Consider the following 18,159-nt stretch of genomic DNA (forward strand, 5'->3'; position numbering starts at 1 on the left):
CTGTCCCTTTCACCCCTTGAGTAGAGCACCTGGGTATCAAAGTCACAGTATGGAGCTGGCTGCAGGTCCCCTACCCTTCAGACACATATCAGTCTCCTTGCATCTCCCTGATGACTAGTATCTAGCCTCTGAAAGAGCTTCTGGACATTCCAGATGTAGGCTTCCTGGGGCTATTCAGAAAACCCTACTTACCTCCTACCTAAAGAAATCAGGAGAAAGAGACCATGTGCTCATTATTTTTTTCTCCCAAGCTCCCAAAATAGCCTCTGTGTAAAGCACCCCTGGATGGAAGGTAGCAGGCCTCCTGGCACCTTTGCATTTCAGCTTGCTGCTGGTTATTATGCATTTTTAAAACTCAGAAAGAAGCTTCTGTCCTCGTGTTGCAAAGAGATGTTGACCTCTTATATTTCTGTACTTGTGTTCTAGCTGGCTCGGCATAACAAAGAACTCCAAACCATGTTGAAACCTGGTGGCCAAGTGGATGGTGATGAAGCTCTGGAATTCTATGCCAAGCACACAGCCCAGATTGAGGTAAAAGCAAGTAGCTCAGAGCACAGAAGAGCCAAGGCTTCAACACACAGGCCTTCAGTATTGAGGCCTTCAGTGTGGGCTGTGTTGTACCAGGGCTGTCATGCATTCATTTATCTGAGAAATAAAAATGTGAGCACCTACTATATACTAGGTCTTGCATTAAGTGGTAAATATTCAGCATTGACCAAGACAGTCATGATTTGTGCTTGAAGCTTGGTAGCAAGGCAAAAACTGGGCAAATTCACATAAATGTATCATTTATTTATTTTTTGTTTTAGAGAGAAAAATACAGAAAAGAAAAACAATAAATGAGACAACAACAATTTAAAAAACAAAACAAAACAGGGCCAAAGATTTAGCCCAGGGCATAAGTGCCTGCTTAGCAAGAATGAGGTTGTGAGTTCAATCCCCGGTACCAAACCAAACAACAACAACAAATAAACCCAAAACAATAACAATATAGGCCTTCAAAACAAGATGGTAGGAATTTAACAAAGGTTGTTATATTGCATATTGTTATTTTCAAAAGAGTTGCTTAGATTACCACATACAGACATGCAAAACTGATCTAGTCATATCAGTATTAACTGTTCTTTTCTAAGAACTAATAGAATTAGTAGTATACACATAAATACATCTTATTCATTGCAGGTTTTCACCAACTCACCAGGATGAGTGGGTGGCATTATAAAAAAGTCCAGCAGAGGGACCTGCTATAAGTTGTAGTGGTCCAGAGGGCCTGTTCTAAAGAAATCCCAGTCTTCACACAGGTATAAAGCAGGGAGACACCAGGTAGGGTGGAAGGAGCTTTTCAGACTTGGAGAGGGGGGAGCTAGAGAAAGATCTGTGACTGGAACTGAGCGAGCCAGAGGGAGAAACGTGGTCTCCCCAGGAAGGAGACGAGTCTACCCAGATTGTGCACAGCTTGGGCCTCATGCTGGGAAGAGATACAGACTTCACCCTCCCAGTGACACAGAACCATTGCAGGTTCCACCCAGAGGAGCACTGTGATCAGCTCTGTTTTAAACAGTGCAAAGCAAAAGTCTGTGAAGTAGACATTTTAAAAATGGAGAACCTGGGCAATAAAATGTTCACAGAGATTGTGTCACTTGTCCAGCTTTCAGTGGCCAAAATGAAGTTTTAACTGCTGTGTGCTCACTCCTGAGCTCATGGGTATATTTTATGTCACCTGCATTTGCTTAGTGTCTGAGAGAGCATCAGCTCTATGTCCAGGCTCTAGGAGTTAAGGGAGAGTGTACTGTGTTTTGCTAATGAGGAAACAACAAAGATCAATGTTGAAACAAAGATTTTGAAAGCCCCCACAGACTTCTTTGGGCAATGTATATGTTCAGGATGGAGATTTTTCAAGATTAGAAGATTCACTTTAGATTTTGGTGATATAGAATAACTGTCTTGGTTACATTACTCTGCTTGTGAGACAAAATACCTGATGCCCAAAATGAAGGAAGGAAAGGTAGCTTACAATTTTTGCAAGTTTCAGTCCATAATCAGCTGGCTGCAAGGCAGGGTGGCATGGCATTGGAGCAACACTTCAAGGAAGCAGCCAGAGCAAAATAGGGGGAAGCAAGCCTCGTTTTCTCCCTTATATGGTACACAGGTGCCCCTGCTCCTGCCCACTCCACAGTGGCTGTAGCATTCACAAAATCTCTGTGCTATCCTTTTACACAGGATGAGGGTATTTATAAAATAAGGATTCCTGGCTCCCTGCTAAGTCTCTCAGTTAAACTTCTAAACTTCTCAAGTTGACAAAATGTATCAACAATGTCAGAGGAGGAGAAAACCTTGGGAATCACCTAGGAAGAAGACTAAAGCCTGATCAGGTTAAAAAGTATGAATAAGGTCACCTTGCCCATTAGAGGCGGGAGAAGTACTAGAGTATGTTTTCCTTACCTTTGCTTCTAAGAACGATAGAAGAGGTCTTTAGTGACAGAGAAATGGACAGGTATCCTTGGCCCCCGAGTCCTGTTCTTAGCCAATACCCAACCCTGTCTCTTCAGGTTTCTGAGCGGTTGTCTGTGTAGAGTCCGGTCACACTGTAGCTTCCTTCCTTACAACCCCAGAGTCTTCACTCTGGGAGTCAGTGTGGGTAACCAGCCTGGGTAGCCAGTGCAGCTCTTGTCCCAAAGCCTCCTCACTCTTTCCTCCAAAACCCAGAGACACATCTCTGCCTGTGAGCCTTCACTGGAAAGGAGGACTCATCTCTGCCAGCCTGGCTGTGTGACACAGGCAGGATCCTTGATGGCAGGTGAGGAGAATTGGTCTCCGAGCCTGTGTCACCTACAGAGCTGTGTCACGGGCAAGTTTTAGTTATGCTGATCCCACACCAGCCTTCCAGTGTTGAATTAGTTAGATTATATACCAGCATCAGAATAATGATGAAACCTCTTAAAACATGCACCCCTACTACATTTGCAAGCCACTAATCTAAATACCACCACCCCACAATTTAGTTTCCCACAGCAATGTATCCTGAGTCACTTCTCTTGCTGCATCAGGGAATAAAGGTGTTGAGTTGAACCAGCCCTGCTTGTAGAGGCCCCTGGCCCTCAGCCTCATATGACTTTTCCAGTTTCTGGAGAGAAAGAATAAAGATAGGCTGTGGCTGTGCCTGTGATACATTGCATGCAGCCCGTGCCCCTTTTGGACTACCCCTAGGTCTGTAACTCAGCCAAGTACCCTAGACTAAACTATATAGACTAGACTACTCCTCTCTGGGAACTGAGCAGAGCCCAACAAAGCTACTTTAAAGAACAATAAGGCCATTCTGGAGTCAATGGGCCTATTAGTTCATAGGTCCTACATTTTAGATGCTATGAGAAATAAAAGGTAGGAGATCAGTAATTGAATGTAAATCAAAGGTCTCTTCATAAAGTTTCCATCTAGGGAAAATAACCCAATTTCTCTCCCTGAGAAAAGATCTTAGGTGGTTTCCACTATGGCTTCACGTTACAGTATCCAGTGTGATAGACACTGGCTGTACAAAGCTTTTTAAGTTAAAATTGAATAAAATCAAGCATGTGTTGTTCCTCAGTTGCATGAATCACATAATGCTCCATGGGTGCATGGGACTCGAACTGCCCCATTGGTACAGAAAATTCTATTGGACAGTGCCAGCCTCATCTGAAAGTGTCCAAAACACAGTGTGAATTGTTCCAGATAAAAGTTGATTACATTCAGATGAATGGAGTCTAACACCACAGACTCCCTAAAACTATGTTTTGTTTTGTTTTGTTTTTTATAAATCTGAGACACATTAGCCCAGATATAAAGTCAGAGAAATTTGTATCATTCCAAGTCTTAAGTGCCAAGTCTGGGGCTAATAACAAATAGGTTTCATGAATGATTTTGAAGACCTGCTTAACTTTGCCCATTTTTCTGCCTAGATTGTCAGATTAGACCGAACAATGGAACAGATTGTCTTCCCTGTGCCCAGCATATGTGAATTTCTAACCAAGGAATCAAAATTACGAATATATTATACTACAGAGAGGGATGAGCAAGGGAGCAAAATCAACGACTTCTTCCTGCGCTCTGAAGACCTCTTCAATGAAATGAACTGGCAGAAGAAGCTGCGAGGTAGGCCACAGCATCCTGACAGTGCTACAGAGATCAGAGTTCTGGGTTTTCATGAATCTGAGCTTTGTGGTGCATTCCCCCCTGAGCAGAAGCATTGTGGGTGTAATTGGTGATGCTTTGCACCTGTGACTACCAGGAACCCCAACGTGCAGTACTACTTGAGTAGTTGATAAACCCCCTCCCCAGAGGTAGCCACTTCATTGAAAAAAAGGTTTCTTTCATGCAGCACTTACTTGATTGACTGTGAACTCTGTAAGTTAGGATGCCTTTTTTGGTATCTTCATATAGAAAATCAAGGTGGGGGGCAGGTCTTTGAGCTCACAGGATGGTTGACTTGGGCAGGAAATGCAACTAGTGTGATTGCTCATTTACTAGCACACCTGCTTTGGAGACACTGGTGCTTTCCCTATTACAGAGCAGCACGGGTTTGACGCTCAGTCATTTTACGGGTGCTGGAATCATTTGCCTCGTAAGATGCATTGTTGTTCACCAGTGAGTCTTGCTGAGGAACCCATCCAAATCAGGTTGAAAAATTACTTGTCTAAGACATGTTTATAAGGCTTCCCCAGAGGGCTTCTCTGTTGCTGGTTTTCATTAGGGTTTTAATGTGATCCTTCAGCACCAAAAGTACGCTTGGCACTAGCTGCTGTAACGAACTTAAAAAGGATCCTGCTTCACTTCAGTCTGTTGGTCAGAAACTCTTGAGTTCACGTATAGCTGTGATCTTTTAGGCTCTTTCTGTGGGCTGCCGATAGGGCGAGGGTAGCACTGTGTTGAGGACAGTATCTGAGAGATTTTATCCTCTACCTGATCCCTGTCGATCTGAGCAAGACCAGACCTGCCTCGCTTACCCTGTGTCTTTTCCTTGCTTTTCTCCTTACCTCACTGCATCCCTAGATTTACGAGTGGCAGAGAGGACTGTGCACACCCCCAGTGGGGCTCCCAAAGGCCCTATTTCCAACACCTGTATCCTCACTTTGTTTGCACCCATCTCCAAGGAGCATCTTCAGACCATTCTGAATATATTGCTGGGCCAAATCTATCCTGCAGAAGATTCATGTTTCATGTCTTGCAGAGGGAATATAGACCTTCAGCAGGGCATCACACACATCCTCCTTGAGGATTACTGACCTTGAGGTACAGACCTCAGTAATGTGTGACTCTACCCAAGGTCAGTGTATCTTCACATCCATACCGCTTTGGGTTCCTTAAGACTTTCAACTCGGGCGTTGCTGTGAACACTGGAATCCCTACAGCACCATGCTAGTGCAGTAGAGGGAAAAAAGATTACCCCACTACCCTAACCAAAAGGAGGCAGACCTCACCCCGCCCATACTCATATTTTCAGTGTTTATCTTACAGAGAAGGGAAGACTGCTTGTTTGTTGCTTTTGTCTCTTGCTGGGCTATTTTGTAATTGTGGCTTTAGGGGATAATCATAAACTAACTGATGTCAGTTTTAACTTTTATCAGTATACAGTATGTGTCTACTGAGACAGGTCAGATATATTTTTTCTCTCAGAATTGTGTTATCAGACACACATATGACATACACATTTAATAGGCTGTCAAAGGCTGATGAACCAACAGATTTTTTACCTTTTCTGGCAAGTGTCTCCTTATGCCTCTTTCTGAGAGGCTAACGCAGCATGGGATGGTAGGGGGAACCTATCCCAAAGGAGCGGGAATATCAGTGCTATTCTACTTCTGACACTTGCTAGCTCTATGCCCCAGGCTGGTGACCCTGCTTTCTGAGATAACCTCATGAATACAACTTTTCTTGAGTTAGCCATGTAATTATGCAAGATTTATAATGCATTATAGCTCCTGCCTTCCCTTATGTGTTACTTTCTGTTTTCAAAAAAGTTTTTGTTTCCACGAAGCTCAAACATAGTTATCAGCTGAAAGATTTTAATTGGCTTCAAAGCTATTTGCTGGTAAGAGAGAAATTGAAAATAACTGAATTAAGCATGACTTGCATATTTAGGAAAGAAATATACTCATTAGTTAAGGGCATTAAAACATATTTTCTCCTTCTAAATTGCTTTTTTTTCCTAATAAGTCTGAGAAAATATTTTTCTGGCTTATTCATGTAGCTGCTTTATCTTTTCCCAAGTGTATCACTGAAGATCATGGGTGTTTTGGGAATCCTGTACCTAGGTTAAGAGAGGTTAAGAGAGATCCATCTGACCCTGATGTTGCCAAGTATTTTCTTCTACAGAAATTAAAAACTAAGTTGCTTTGCTTTCTAGAATCCCTGACCCATGCTTTCCTTCCATAACACACATCCACATGCATATGTACCTGTATGTGTACACACACACACACACACACACACACACACACACACACATCTTTGTGCATTCATATCCTCTTTCTGTCTGCCTTCTTTATTCTGCCATCTTTTGAGCCTGAAGATTATGACTGGTGAAGTGAAGACCCTGGGCTGTGAGAACTAGCAGACAGTGAGGTGGAGTTACATATGATGACTTTGTTGCACGGTGTTTTCCCTTACAGTTATTACATTCATGAGACTTGAACTGGGAAATTCTGCTTATGCAAGTACCGATAAAGTCCATGTCATCCCGCAAAGTCCATTTTCTTTAAAATAGGCCACCAGGGAGCCAGGCGTGGTAGTGCATGCCTACAGTCTCAGCACTCAGAAGGCTGAGGCTGGAGGATCATTGCAAGTTTGAGACCAACCTGGGCTACAAAGGGAGCTTAGGGCCAGTCTAAACTACATAGCAAGACCGTGTCTCATAAGGACACAAAACAAAACAAAAAAACAACTAGGAAAGAATGTTACCAAGAGGTGCCCTAGGTATGGTTACTTAAATTGTTTTATCTATCTGAGATGTTGGCACTCTACCTTTTTTTCTGGAATGTGGCAGGTACATTGATCCGCCAAATTCTAGCTCTCATGAGTAGAAAATGCACTGTAGGGTATAATGGGGAGTACAACAGTGTGAAAACTATGACTCCTTCCTACTTGAGCTGCTCATCTGAAGGGGCAGCCATCATAGTCAGTCCCAAGCTGATTATGATGAGGCCTATAATCAAGCAATAGTAGGTTGTGGAAGTATGAGAAAGGAAGACTTCAGAGAAAAGGTGGGACAGAAATAGCATCCAGGAGGGTCAGTAAAACTTGAATAGATGCACATTGAGAGATGGGGGCAAGAAAATGTGTACCAGTTTCCTTATGCTCATGTAACAAATTAGCACATCACTGAAGCTTATAACCACATATGTATGACCGTAACAGTTCTGGAGTTAAGAAGACTGAAAGGTCTCCCTGGGCTGAGAGAGGGTGTCCATGGAAAGTGCTTCAGCCTTTGCATGCTTCTTGAGACTGCCTGCATTCCTGGGCTCTTGGCTCATCCTCCACGCACCAAGCCAGCAAGGTCCATAGAACATTTCTCATGCAGCATCACTGACTCGGAGTCTCTCACCTCCTCACTTCACTTAGTCCTCCTTTCCCTGTAAGATAAACACATTCCTAAGCCCTGAGAATTGGGATGAGAACTTTAGGAGTGGATATTATTTTGCTATCAGATAAATTAGTTGCTTTCTGACACTGTGTCACAAATTAATCTCCAGAACTTAGTGGCTTAAAACAACGAATATTTGTTTTCTCACTGTTTTTTGGAGTCAGGAATTTGGGAATGGCTTAAGTGGATGGTTCCACTTCAGAGTCTTTCATTGGGTTGCAGCTGAGATGCCAGCCAGGCTTCCCGTCATCTGAATGCTGGCCTGGACCCAAGGGACCCACTTCTTAGCTGTGTCACATGGCTGTGGGCAGGAACCTCTGATTCTCTTTACCTGTACCTCTCCGTGGATTTGCTTGAGTATCTTCATGACACAGCAGTTGTTTTCCTCCGAGCAAATGACTGAAGAAAGAGAGAGCAAGGAGGAAGCGGCAGTGCCTTTTATGACCTCCTCTTGGCAGTCACACAGCACCAGTTTGTAGTGCATTCAGTTTGTTAGAAGCAAGTTGCTGGTGCAGCCCACATTCAAGAGGAAGAGAATGACGCTTCACCCTTTGAAGGGAGGAGTATCAAAGACTACGTGGACATGTTTTTCAGTTGCTACAGAGGAAGTGCTCAGAGGCCAGAAGGCACAGCATGTGTTCAGGGCCTACCACTTGACTGGATGCAGAGGCAGAATGTATGGGGAATGGCAGTGGGAGAAAAGTCTGAAAAAGTGAATGGGACAGTTTCCTTTGTCACAGGAAATGAAAGACACTGCATAGCAAGTAGATTCCTAAGTGTCGTCTTGTGCTTGAGTAAATACCCATTTGACTTAATGGACTGAGGTTTGCTCAGATTCAAATGAATAGCACAACGTAAATAGATAGAACTCTAACTTTATAAAAATAGTTTTCGTGTGAACTGCTGGCCCTAGTTGAAGACTATTAGAACAATCATGTATCGTTCAGATTTGAGAGTGAGCACTCCCTTTGAAAATGGTGCTGACTTGCACAGACCATTGCTGATTTTTACCAGCTCCTTTTATTCTTCCCAACTTCTTTTGAGTTTTCAGTACATATGTACATGAGTATGGAGCACATACTGTGAAGTCTTATGTAGCTATCCCTTGGTTTCATTTGTTATCAACACTTTGCCACTTGTCTCTCCCGTGCTCTTCTGGAGATTTCCTGTGTCATGTCAGAAATGGGCTTCAATCCCAAAACAGTCATCAACAGATGTTGTTTCCAGAGCAGATGATTTCTCACCTAAATTTGTTTCAGCAATTACTTACCAAAAAAAGTAAAATGTTACCTGACATTCAACTGCACACTGGTCAGCCATTCTATTGAATGGTCACACAAGCCACTTATCTTTGGCTCCATCGCCACAGAGAAGCCTTATCTCAGGAAATGAGATTGCCACAGTGTCTGCCAATTGCCAGGCCTCACTTTTCTTCCTTTATGAAAATGAGGAATTTTAGACTAGACCGTCACTCTTAACTGTACAGCTGTACAGTTTGGAAATGTTGCCTGTTACCAAGAACAAACATGATATGAGCAATTATTAAATTACCCAAGCGTCTATTAAATTGTACCATAACCTTGTTTGGATGGGTGCTTCCAAAGACTTGGCTGCTACTACAAGCATCACTAGAGGACCATTGAATTTGTCATTGGCTAGTGTCCTAAAGTTAAATGATGACTTCACTGGGGAAAAAATACATGCCAAGATCCATGCTTTTCTCTGGGATGGGTGAATGGGGATATGTTGAATATGAGTTTTTTTGGAAACCACCTGTGGTGTAGACATTGAAGTTATTACCACTGTAGCTATTTTTGGGCATCATCACAAGTGTAAGGCACCACTGAAAAAGTTCAGAAGAAAAGGAAGCAGTGGTGTATCCCAGTGAAGCTAGAGGTTTGTTGCTCCAAAAACAAGGATGCCTGGTCAGTAGGGCATCCCCTGTGGAAAACAATGAGTTAAGAAGGTGGAGATCTCGAAAGTGTCTCTTGTCATGCTAATTGAAGACTATTAGAACGATCATGTATCATTCAGATTTGAGAATGAGCACTCCTTTTGAAAATGGTGCTGGCTTACACCATTTGTGATGTTCTGGTACCACATTCTGTCTCACCTAGAGCCTTTGGAAAGGTGAACTCCATTGCTGACCACCCAGTCAGCCACTTGTACTCCTAGTTCCCCGCTCCTGAGCGTGACTGTCAGAATTTCCACAGCCCAGCCCATTCTGTACTGGTGTGCCCGCAACATACCATGCTGGAGCAGCATTTCCTTTAACCTGCTATACTGATGAATCTACTCCTGGCGTTTTTCTACCCATTTAAAGGAATGCGAGGAGGTACCAGAATCTCTCATTTCAAGAGACTTGATGTTGGGCGAGAAACTATGGTCTTGCTTTTGGGCACCAGTGAGTGGAACATTTTGAGTCAGGGAGGAATGTGGGAATGCCATCAGTCCTAGTCTGAGGCCCGGCTTGTCGAAATCTGATTGTTGTGTCTCCCTGACATTTCTCAAAAGCTCACTGAATTCTTGGGTCTGAGCATCATCTGGTCCCGGGGCTCTGGGGGGACCGGGAACTCAGTGTGTGAACTCTGAGTAACCCTCAGATTCGATAACTGGTGGCATTGACGGGGGCATGCAGGGATTTTAGATGTTCCAACTTTTGTCCTTCTCTTCCTTGTCCCCCAGTGCGTCTTCTGTTCCAAACAGAAATGAACCAATGTATGTGCCAAATTCCAAACAAATGATCGTTTTTACTGTTGTTGTGAAAACCCAGAACAAAAGGGAACTTGTAGGGGCCAAGCAGGAGCACGGTCCCTGCTGGATTCCAGTGCTGTGACACATGGTCTCCGCGCTCACACGGCTCTGCTCTTGTTTCCACAGCCCAGCCTGTCCTGTACTGGTGTGCCCGCAACATGTCCTTCTGGAGCAGCATTTCCTTTAACCTGGCTGTCCTGATGAATCTACTCGTGGCGTTTTTCTACCCATTTAAAGGAGTGCGAGGAGGTACCACAATCTCTCATTTCAAGAAAACAGCTAGATGCAGCAGCAAGGCTATAACTGGCATCTGAACCACTGTCCCTGGAAATAGCAGTGCCATATTTAGGATCCCAGTTATCCATTATCAGACATGATAACGTTATACCTTTCACTGAGATTTAGTTTTAAATCTAACTTAAAATAATTTTGGTTTTCTATCAATACATATTTTTTAACCAAGCAAGAAAGAAAAACTGTCAGGCTTATGAGAAATTCCCTGTCGCTTTGTTTTGTTGTGTGTATTGGGAAACTGTGTGTCAAAGAAGTTGAGAGACTGAGCCAGAGTCACACTGCTAATTAGTGGCAGAATTAACTCCAACTCATAGATATATGGATGCTCTGGATGTTGTATATACTTCTAGACTAAAGACTTTGCAAAGTATCTCAGGAATATTTTTTCTTTTGTCAGAGGTCAGAGGGGAGGCAAGATCTGAATGTCTGCAGATTGAACATCCTTGAGTGTTCAGTCTGTTTAGAATTGCCTGTGTTGTTCACGGATTTCCCCCACCCACCACCATCTTCTTCCCATAATCCACATGTGCATTCTACACATGCTGCTGAGAAAAAGCAGACAATTCAAAAGGGACACTTTCCTGTTGGGGCTCTTGACTGGCTATGGATGTTGGAGAGGCATTCACACTGGTGGGATTCTGACAACAGGAAGGCATTAAAAGATTCTTTGCTCTTAGATAGCTATGGCCCCTTTTTTTTTCTTAGTTTTTTGGAGTATTTGTTTTTTTCTTGCAGTGTTACAGTATTAAATCCAGGGCTTCATGCATGTACTAGGGAAGTGCTCTCTCACTAAGCTAAACCCTCTAGGCCTTTCTGATCCCTACTACAATCTCCGAGATAGCTACTTTTTAATCTAAAATTTTCAGCAGAGATTTTAGCAGTTCATTTCATCTATATAACACCCTGCCAGGAGTTTTCTTTTATAAAACCCAATAGGATAAAGAAGGCCAAAAGTAAGACACAAAGAGAGTGCAGGAAACTTTTAGGCTCAACTTATGAGCTTGATACTAGAGATGTAGATGTGAGCCATATTATGTGTATATGACTATATGTACATATATATATATATATATATATAGACACAAAAACACACCATTTAGAAGGTGATGGCATGGTATATAACACCTACAAATCTGACTTACCCATTTGAGATAGCTTTTTCGTTTGGCCTACTGTTATATTGAATGCACCATTTGAATGATTTTTCTTCCCCAAAGCATCTAAACACAAATCCAGGGAGACCTCTCTTTCAGATGCCATATCAGGAAACACAAGCACTCATGTCTGAGAAGCTGTGGTAGGAACATAGGACTGCGGAGTCTTTTCTGTGGAGATGCATGCCTTCCCTGAGCTGCCATCAGCAGAGGTGGAGCAGAGTGCCAAAGGGGTCAAAGAAGAGTTCTGTGAACTATAACAGAGGCTGGGCCTCCTCCCACTCAGGGATGTTATGCTTATTGCAGCAGATTATTTAGCTATTATTTTGGTTGTATTTTCAGTTACCTTGCATTTCTTTAAGATATATTTAAAAGATTTTTATTATTTGCCTTGACGGTCATCTACATCAGCATCCAGGGCAGAGTCGGAGGATAGTGAGTTGATAGCTCCCCTCCCTCTGGGGCTGGCTGTGCCCCTCTGTGTCTGGAATGGCCACTTCAGCTACTCCTGATCTTTTTCTCATTACTAGATGCTTACATTGAATTTTAAGGCTTTGGTATGACTTCAGAAACTCTAGTAGAGTTCAGATAAAAATGTTTGTCAACCTATTAAAGATTCTCTGCAGCATCCTGCTTCCTCTCCATCACGGTCTGAGACTCACCAGCTGAGATGACAGTTAAAGACTTCAAATGCTAAAAGGAAAGTTCTAAATATGACATCAACTCTCACTCGTCTGTAGGAGTTCACACTGCCTATTTAGGAATCACAGGCTTCAGAACTTCATATACTACAGGGAAAGCAGAGTCAGAGCTGGGAGAGAAGGGAGGTCAGACTGACCGGAAGGTGGCCTGACTTTTTTATTACAGTGGTGGCAGTAACTTCAGACACATCAGTTCACCCTCAAAGAGCTTTTGTTTTCTTTTTTGTTGAAGGTGTTTGCCTTCAGCCATCTTTAGGGGAAGTATGGTATTATCCTTCCTGTAAGTGACATCTGGTTTGGTGACCTGAAAGTATTTTTTTAGATCACTATTTTTCAGGGACTGGGGATGCAGTTTATTGGTAGTGTTTGCCTAGCATGTACAAGGCCTTGCATTTAATCCCCAGCACTGGGGGTTATGATGTCTTCTATCCTAAAAACAAGATTTCCAAAATGTCCTCTTACACATGTAGAATGATGTATAGTATACTCTACCATGGTTCTGTGTCTTACAAGACTTGGGGCTGCTGAGAACAACAGTGCCCTTAAAAGCTCCTTTTCAAAAGTATCATTCCTCTACCCTTTATTTCAGAACTACTGAATAGAAAGTGTTTCAAAACCACGGCATTTGGGCTAGTTCATATTGCTTACTGGATTTGTAAGCATGCCATGGTGATTTAAGAAAATGTATCACTACTTTTTAAAACTTTTTACTGTTGAAATTTTCCAATACATGCATAAGTAGAAAGACCAGTATAATGAACTGCTATTACCTATCAGTCCAGTTTTAACAATTAACATTTCGCCAGTCTTGTTGTATTTATCTCTCAACTGTATTTTCTGAAACATTTTGAAAAAGTTTAGACATCTAGTTATTTTTGATCATAAACATTTCAGCATGGCTAACTTATATTGTAAAATATATGTAATCACTATGCCATTATCATATCAAACAAAACTTAACATTACCTCCAATAATACACTATCCAAATTCAGATTTCTCCAGTTGTTTCAAAGATACCTTTTGAGAATTTTTTTTTTTTTGGAAGCTAACACTTTTTTTAACAATGCTTTTATAGTGGAAGACAGCAAATTCTACACTGACTTTTTCAGGGCTTGAGTACGTGCATTGCACTGGTTATGTTTATTAATCTAAGATACTAAGAGTCAGTTTAAAATAATGAATAAGACCTAAAGAAAGTGAAAACCCAGTCTGGGAGCAAATATGTGATAAAAGGCTTATATCCAGAATACTTGAAGGACTCTTAAAACTCAGTAGTGAAGTAACTGCTCATTGAGCAAAATATTTTTAAATAGGCAGTTCAAAAAAGAAGACATTGAGGGATGGGATGTCTGAATGGTCTAGTGCTTACCTAGAATGTATGAGGCCCTGGCTTCATTCTGCAGTACTAAAAAAGAAAAAGGAGAAATACAATTATAAATTGAACATGAACACATAGATTTTTATCACTAGTTGTCAGAGTAGTGTAGTATGTTAGTGACTTATCTGTCACTAAGACAAAACACCCAGTACCCTAACTTAAATGAGAAGAGGTTTATTTTGGCTCAGGATTTCAGGAAATTCAGTCCATGGTCAGAAAGCTACAAAGCAGGATAACATGATAAAGGAAAGCTCTTCACCACCTGGTGGCCAGGAAGCAGACATGGCTAGGAGGAGCCAAGGATGAGAGTACATCCTGTTCATGGTCTAGAGGAGCTTATATTTGTAATCCCAGGGAAAAGTTACTGAAATTCTAGCAGGTAAATTCCAATCTACCACTTCCAGTGCAACCCACAATGAGACTAAAGAGACAGAGAGTTATCTGTAGTTGTGGAGAGCCACGCTGGTCCTAAGTCCAGTTGGAGTGATGGCTAACCAGAGCAAAGGCCATGACACAGGGATGAACCTGGGTTTTATTAATTCATGAAGAAGGGAGTGGCTCAGGGTAGAGTGACTTGAGAGTGGCAGGAAGTGTATGATTAGCATGAGCTGGGCTAGGTAGGAGGCACAAAGTGCCTCTGCCACGTGCTGAGAGAGGTATTGTAGAGAGAATATGGGATTCTAGTAAGAGGTAGCCTCTAAGTTTGGAGGAATCTGCAGAACACAGTGTGTGGAAGTACTTTGTATTTTTGCTTGGTTGTCTTAGCTTTGATGTCTGACCCTTCGGTCCTGAAACATCACAGCCTGTCTCTTGAGCCTCAGTCCTAACTGGCAGTGTGGCGTCTCTCAGTCTACCTCATGCTTACAAATAGGGGAGCTATAGGCAGGGCATCGCCGACCTGGCACATTGCTTCAAAGGCTATACCTTCTAGACCCATTTGCATTGATTATGGCCAGTTAAGGGGATAGAGTATTGTCCTAGCTAGCTCTGTACATATCAATACATAGAAGTAGGGAAAGGTTTAGCCAAATCAGAAACAAATGGTCTTCTTTCAGGAGAAGCCATCCGGTAGTCCTCCACAGACCCTTCCAAGTCACATCCCCAGACCTGCCTCCAGGTCTGAATGTGAGATGTGCGAGGAACATTTTCATCTAAGCCATAATGTTCAAATTAAAGCAACAGTGACAGATCACTATAAATCTACTAAAATGACTGATTTTAAAAGATTAAGAATAGTACCAAGTATTGGTGATGGTATGGAACAAGTGGAGCTGTCATAGGTTCTAATAGGAAGGCAAGATGGTGTGACCATTTTAGAAAACAGTATGATAATGTCTCATAAAGTTACTCATATATTTAGGACCCACCAGTCTCTTTCCTCATATTCATCCAAGAGAAGTGAAGACATCTCTGCTCCACAATTTGTACTTGAATATCCTCAGTAGCATTATTTATAATAACTCCAAACTGGAAAGAACTCAAATATGCATTGGTTTTTGAATTATAAATTACAGTGTATCCATGCAGTGGGCTGTTACTCAACAGTAAAAAGCAGAAAATACCGATATACATAATAACCTGCATAATTCTTTAAAATGTTATCAAGTGAAGCAAGTTAAACACAAGAGATTACCTACTAACATGATTATTTTTTCCATTTTTATGAAAGACAATAGTGACAAAGCAGAGAGTGGTCACCTGAGGATAGGTCTGGGGCAAAGCAGAGACCCCCAAGGAACCTTTTAGGGTGATAATTTCTATATCTTAGTTGTGGTAGCAGTTTTCTGTAGTAGTTACATGACTATATAAACCACCCAAAATCACTAATTTTACAATTAAATTAAGCAGAGTTTTCATGACTAAATAGCAACTTTAGTAGCATGTAACCTCCAGTCAGTTTCTCTTTCACCCTGGAGAAAATTCATTACACATTCCTTCAATGTGAAGTGAAGATACTACTCCAACCTCACAGGATGGAGTGGACTGGATAAATGGTGACCAGCATGAAGGCACTAATGTGATGGCTAACAGTTAGTAAATGTGCAGAAAATGACTCAGAGGCCCTGATAAGCACTTTTTGAGCATCTGAAAAATTTGTGTCTCATTATGTCCATTTCCTTTTCCTTCTCCCCGCACCCCATACTAGGGACTAACTCAGGGCCTTCAAACTGATCTACATCCTCGCTTTTTATTTTTCAAGACAAGGCCTTGCTAAGTCACTGAGTTATCCAGACTGAACTCAGTTTGTAATCCTCCTGCCTCAGCCCCCCGAGTGCTAGGATTATAGTTGTACACCACAACACTCAGCTCTGTTTGCCCTTTCTAATCAGCTTTTCCTTTTGATGTCTTTCAAAAGGGATACAAGTAAGTGTTTAGGTCTGCAGGGAACAGTATTAGAGAGAAAATGTATCTTGGTAGACATGGCCTCAGGGAAAAAGGGCAGCCAACAACACGTGGAAGAGTTGTGATCTGCCATGTTACCTCTTCCTGAGCAATGCTGCTCTCACATTCTGAAGAAGTGAAACTCCTTTATATAAGTGGCCTTAATCATGTAGTGCTTCTTGTTTACATCTGAAGGAGACTCAAGATGTGACAGCATTTGCAACAGGGGTGTTTGTTTTATTTTTTTAATAAGTGTTTTACAGAACTGTATTTTTAGCCACGTTGGCTCATGTTATATAACCAAGCCATCTCATGGGACACTGTAAATAGAACTTGCAATAGCAAGAGATGACAAAACCTGGTAGAAGTACTTTGACTGCAGGCATAATCTAATTGTAGGATGGTGCTCATGATACGGAAGTTGCCTTCCTCTTTCAGTTTAAACAAATCTGATTCAGGCAAGGGACCTGCAGCTTTTCAGTGCATACTATGAATAGAAAGTAAATTGAGACTTCTTCCTTGAGCGGGAGTTATGACACATGTGTGAGTTTTGTTTATTGAATAAGCCCGTGATGAGAGCCTAGTGGGTTCCAGGTAGTACTTCCCTCAGAGAATTTAGGGTTGTGGGGGAACAAAGAGAAGGAAAAGACCACATACATGTTCTTGTGGGGAGGAAGGGAATAAGGCAGATATCCCAAAAGTCTAAACCTAAGGTGTGTAGAAAGGGGAGAATGTCCCAGGTAGAAAAAATGTGCATGATGGCTTAGGAGTCAGAAAACACCGACATCACTGGTTATGTCTGGGGCAGAGAATTTGAGGTGAGATTTGGGGCAACAAAGGCCACAGAAGTGACTAAAAAGTAATTAAACTTGGCTTCCTCTGCCATCTAAGATGCCACAAAAGCACTGAGTCGTGAGAACTCTGCTTTGCCTTTCCAGGAACATTAGAGCCACACTGGTCGGGCCTCCTGTGGACAGCCATGCTCATCTCTCTGGCCATTGTCATTGCTCTCCCCAAGCCCCATGGCATCCGGGCCTTAATTGCTTCCACAATTCTACGACTGATATTTTCAGTTGGATTACAACCCACATTGTTTCTGCTGGGAGCTTTCAATGTAAGTATGAGCATCTTCACAGCCACTTCTCTGTTGGTGAGTAAATAAGAACACGTTCCATCCTGGTGCCTGGTATTTGGGCATCTTGTTCTATGCTGTTTTGTTGTTTTTTCTCAGTACTGGAGATGGACTCTGTGGCCTAGGAAATGATAGCATATTAGGCTAGTTCACTACCACTAGCTACATCCCCAACCCTTTTTATTTTACTTTGAAACAGGTTACAGTAGCAGATGCAAGAGATTGCTTCAAGGGCACATCTCCCTCTTGATCTTCTCAGGGTACAGTGAGCCTCTTAGTGCACTATTCAGACCTTGAGAGTCTCATTTTCAGGAATGTCTCTCTCAGGAATAAAGAACAAAGAGTGATACCAGTTGAGGTTTAAATTAGTTTTGCCAATGTGAACAAAGGTTTGTTTGTGCTGGAGATTTTAGCCAGTAAATCAAATTATCATATATTACACAGCATCTACAGCACCAAATAAAAAAAGAGAAGAGAGATTAAGATGTTCAAACCCAAGTGGAGTAGGTGCAGAGGTAAAAGGAGAATCAAAAGCACACGTGAATATACTACTTCACCACAGTTGAAGGATAGAAACCATATATGTATTGGAAGATTCTTAAGAAATGGAGACAGCTAGCAGAGGATTATGTATTTTGGATAGATTTTCTGGTGGAGGAAAGGAGAAAATTGGGACCTGTGGGGGGCTGTGAGGATCTAAAAGTGCTTTCCAGAAATCATAAGAAAGTGGAAATCTCTGTAAAACAAA

The 18,159-nt window shown here is 42.0% G+C and overlaps 1 protein-coding gene across 1 annotated transcript in view; it reads left to right on the forward strand.

The window, feature by feature from the left end:
• Itpr1 (inositol 1,4,5-trisphosphate receptor type 1) overlaps positions 1–18,159 on the forward strand; it is a 329,142-nt gene that overhangs the window by 270,341 nt on the left and 40,642 nt on the right. The window contains exons 51-54 of the mRNA XM_063260287.1: positions 427–531; positions 3,936–4,128; positions 10,496–10,618; positions 17,218–17,393. Coding sequence (XP_063116357.1) covers positions 427–531; positions 3,936–4,128; positions 10,496–10,618; positions 17,218–17,393 — 597 coding nt within the window. The remainder of the gene's footprint in view (positions 1–426; positions 532–3,935; positions 4,129–10,495; positions 10,619–17,217; positions 17,394–18,159) is intronic.

This window comes from Cavia porcellus, unplaced genomic scaffold (assembly GCF_034190915.1).
Source record: "Cavia porcellus strain 051 isolate PalLab524CR breed Dunkin Hartley unplaced genomic scaffold, mCavPor4.1 scaffold_13, whole genome shotgun sequence".
Lineage (NCBI taxonomy): Eukaryota > Metazoa > Chordata > Mammalia > Rodentia > Caviidae > Cavia > Cavia porcellus.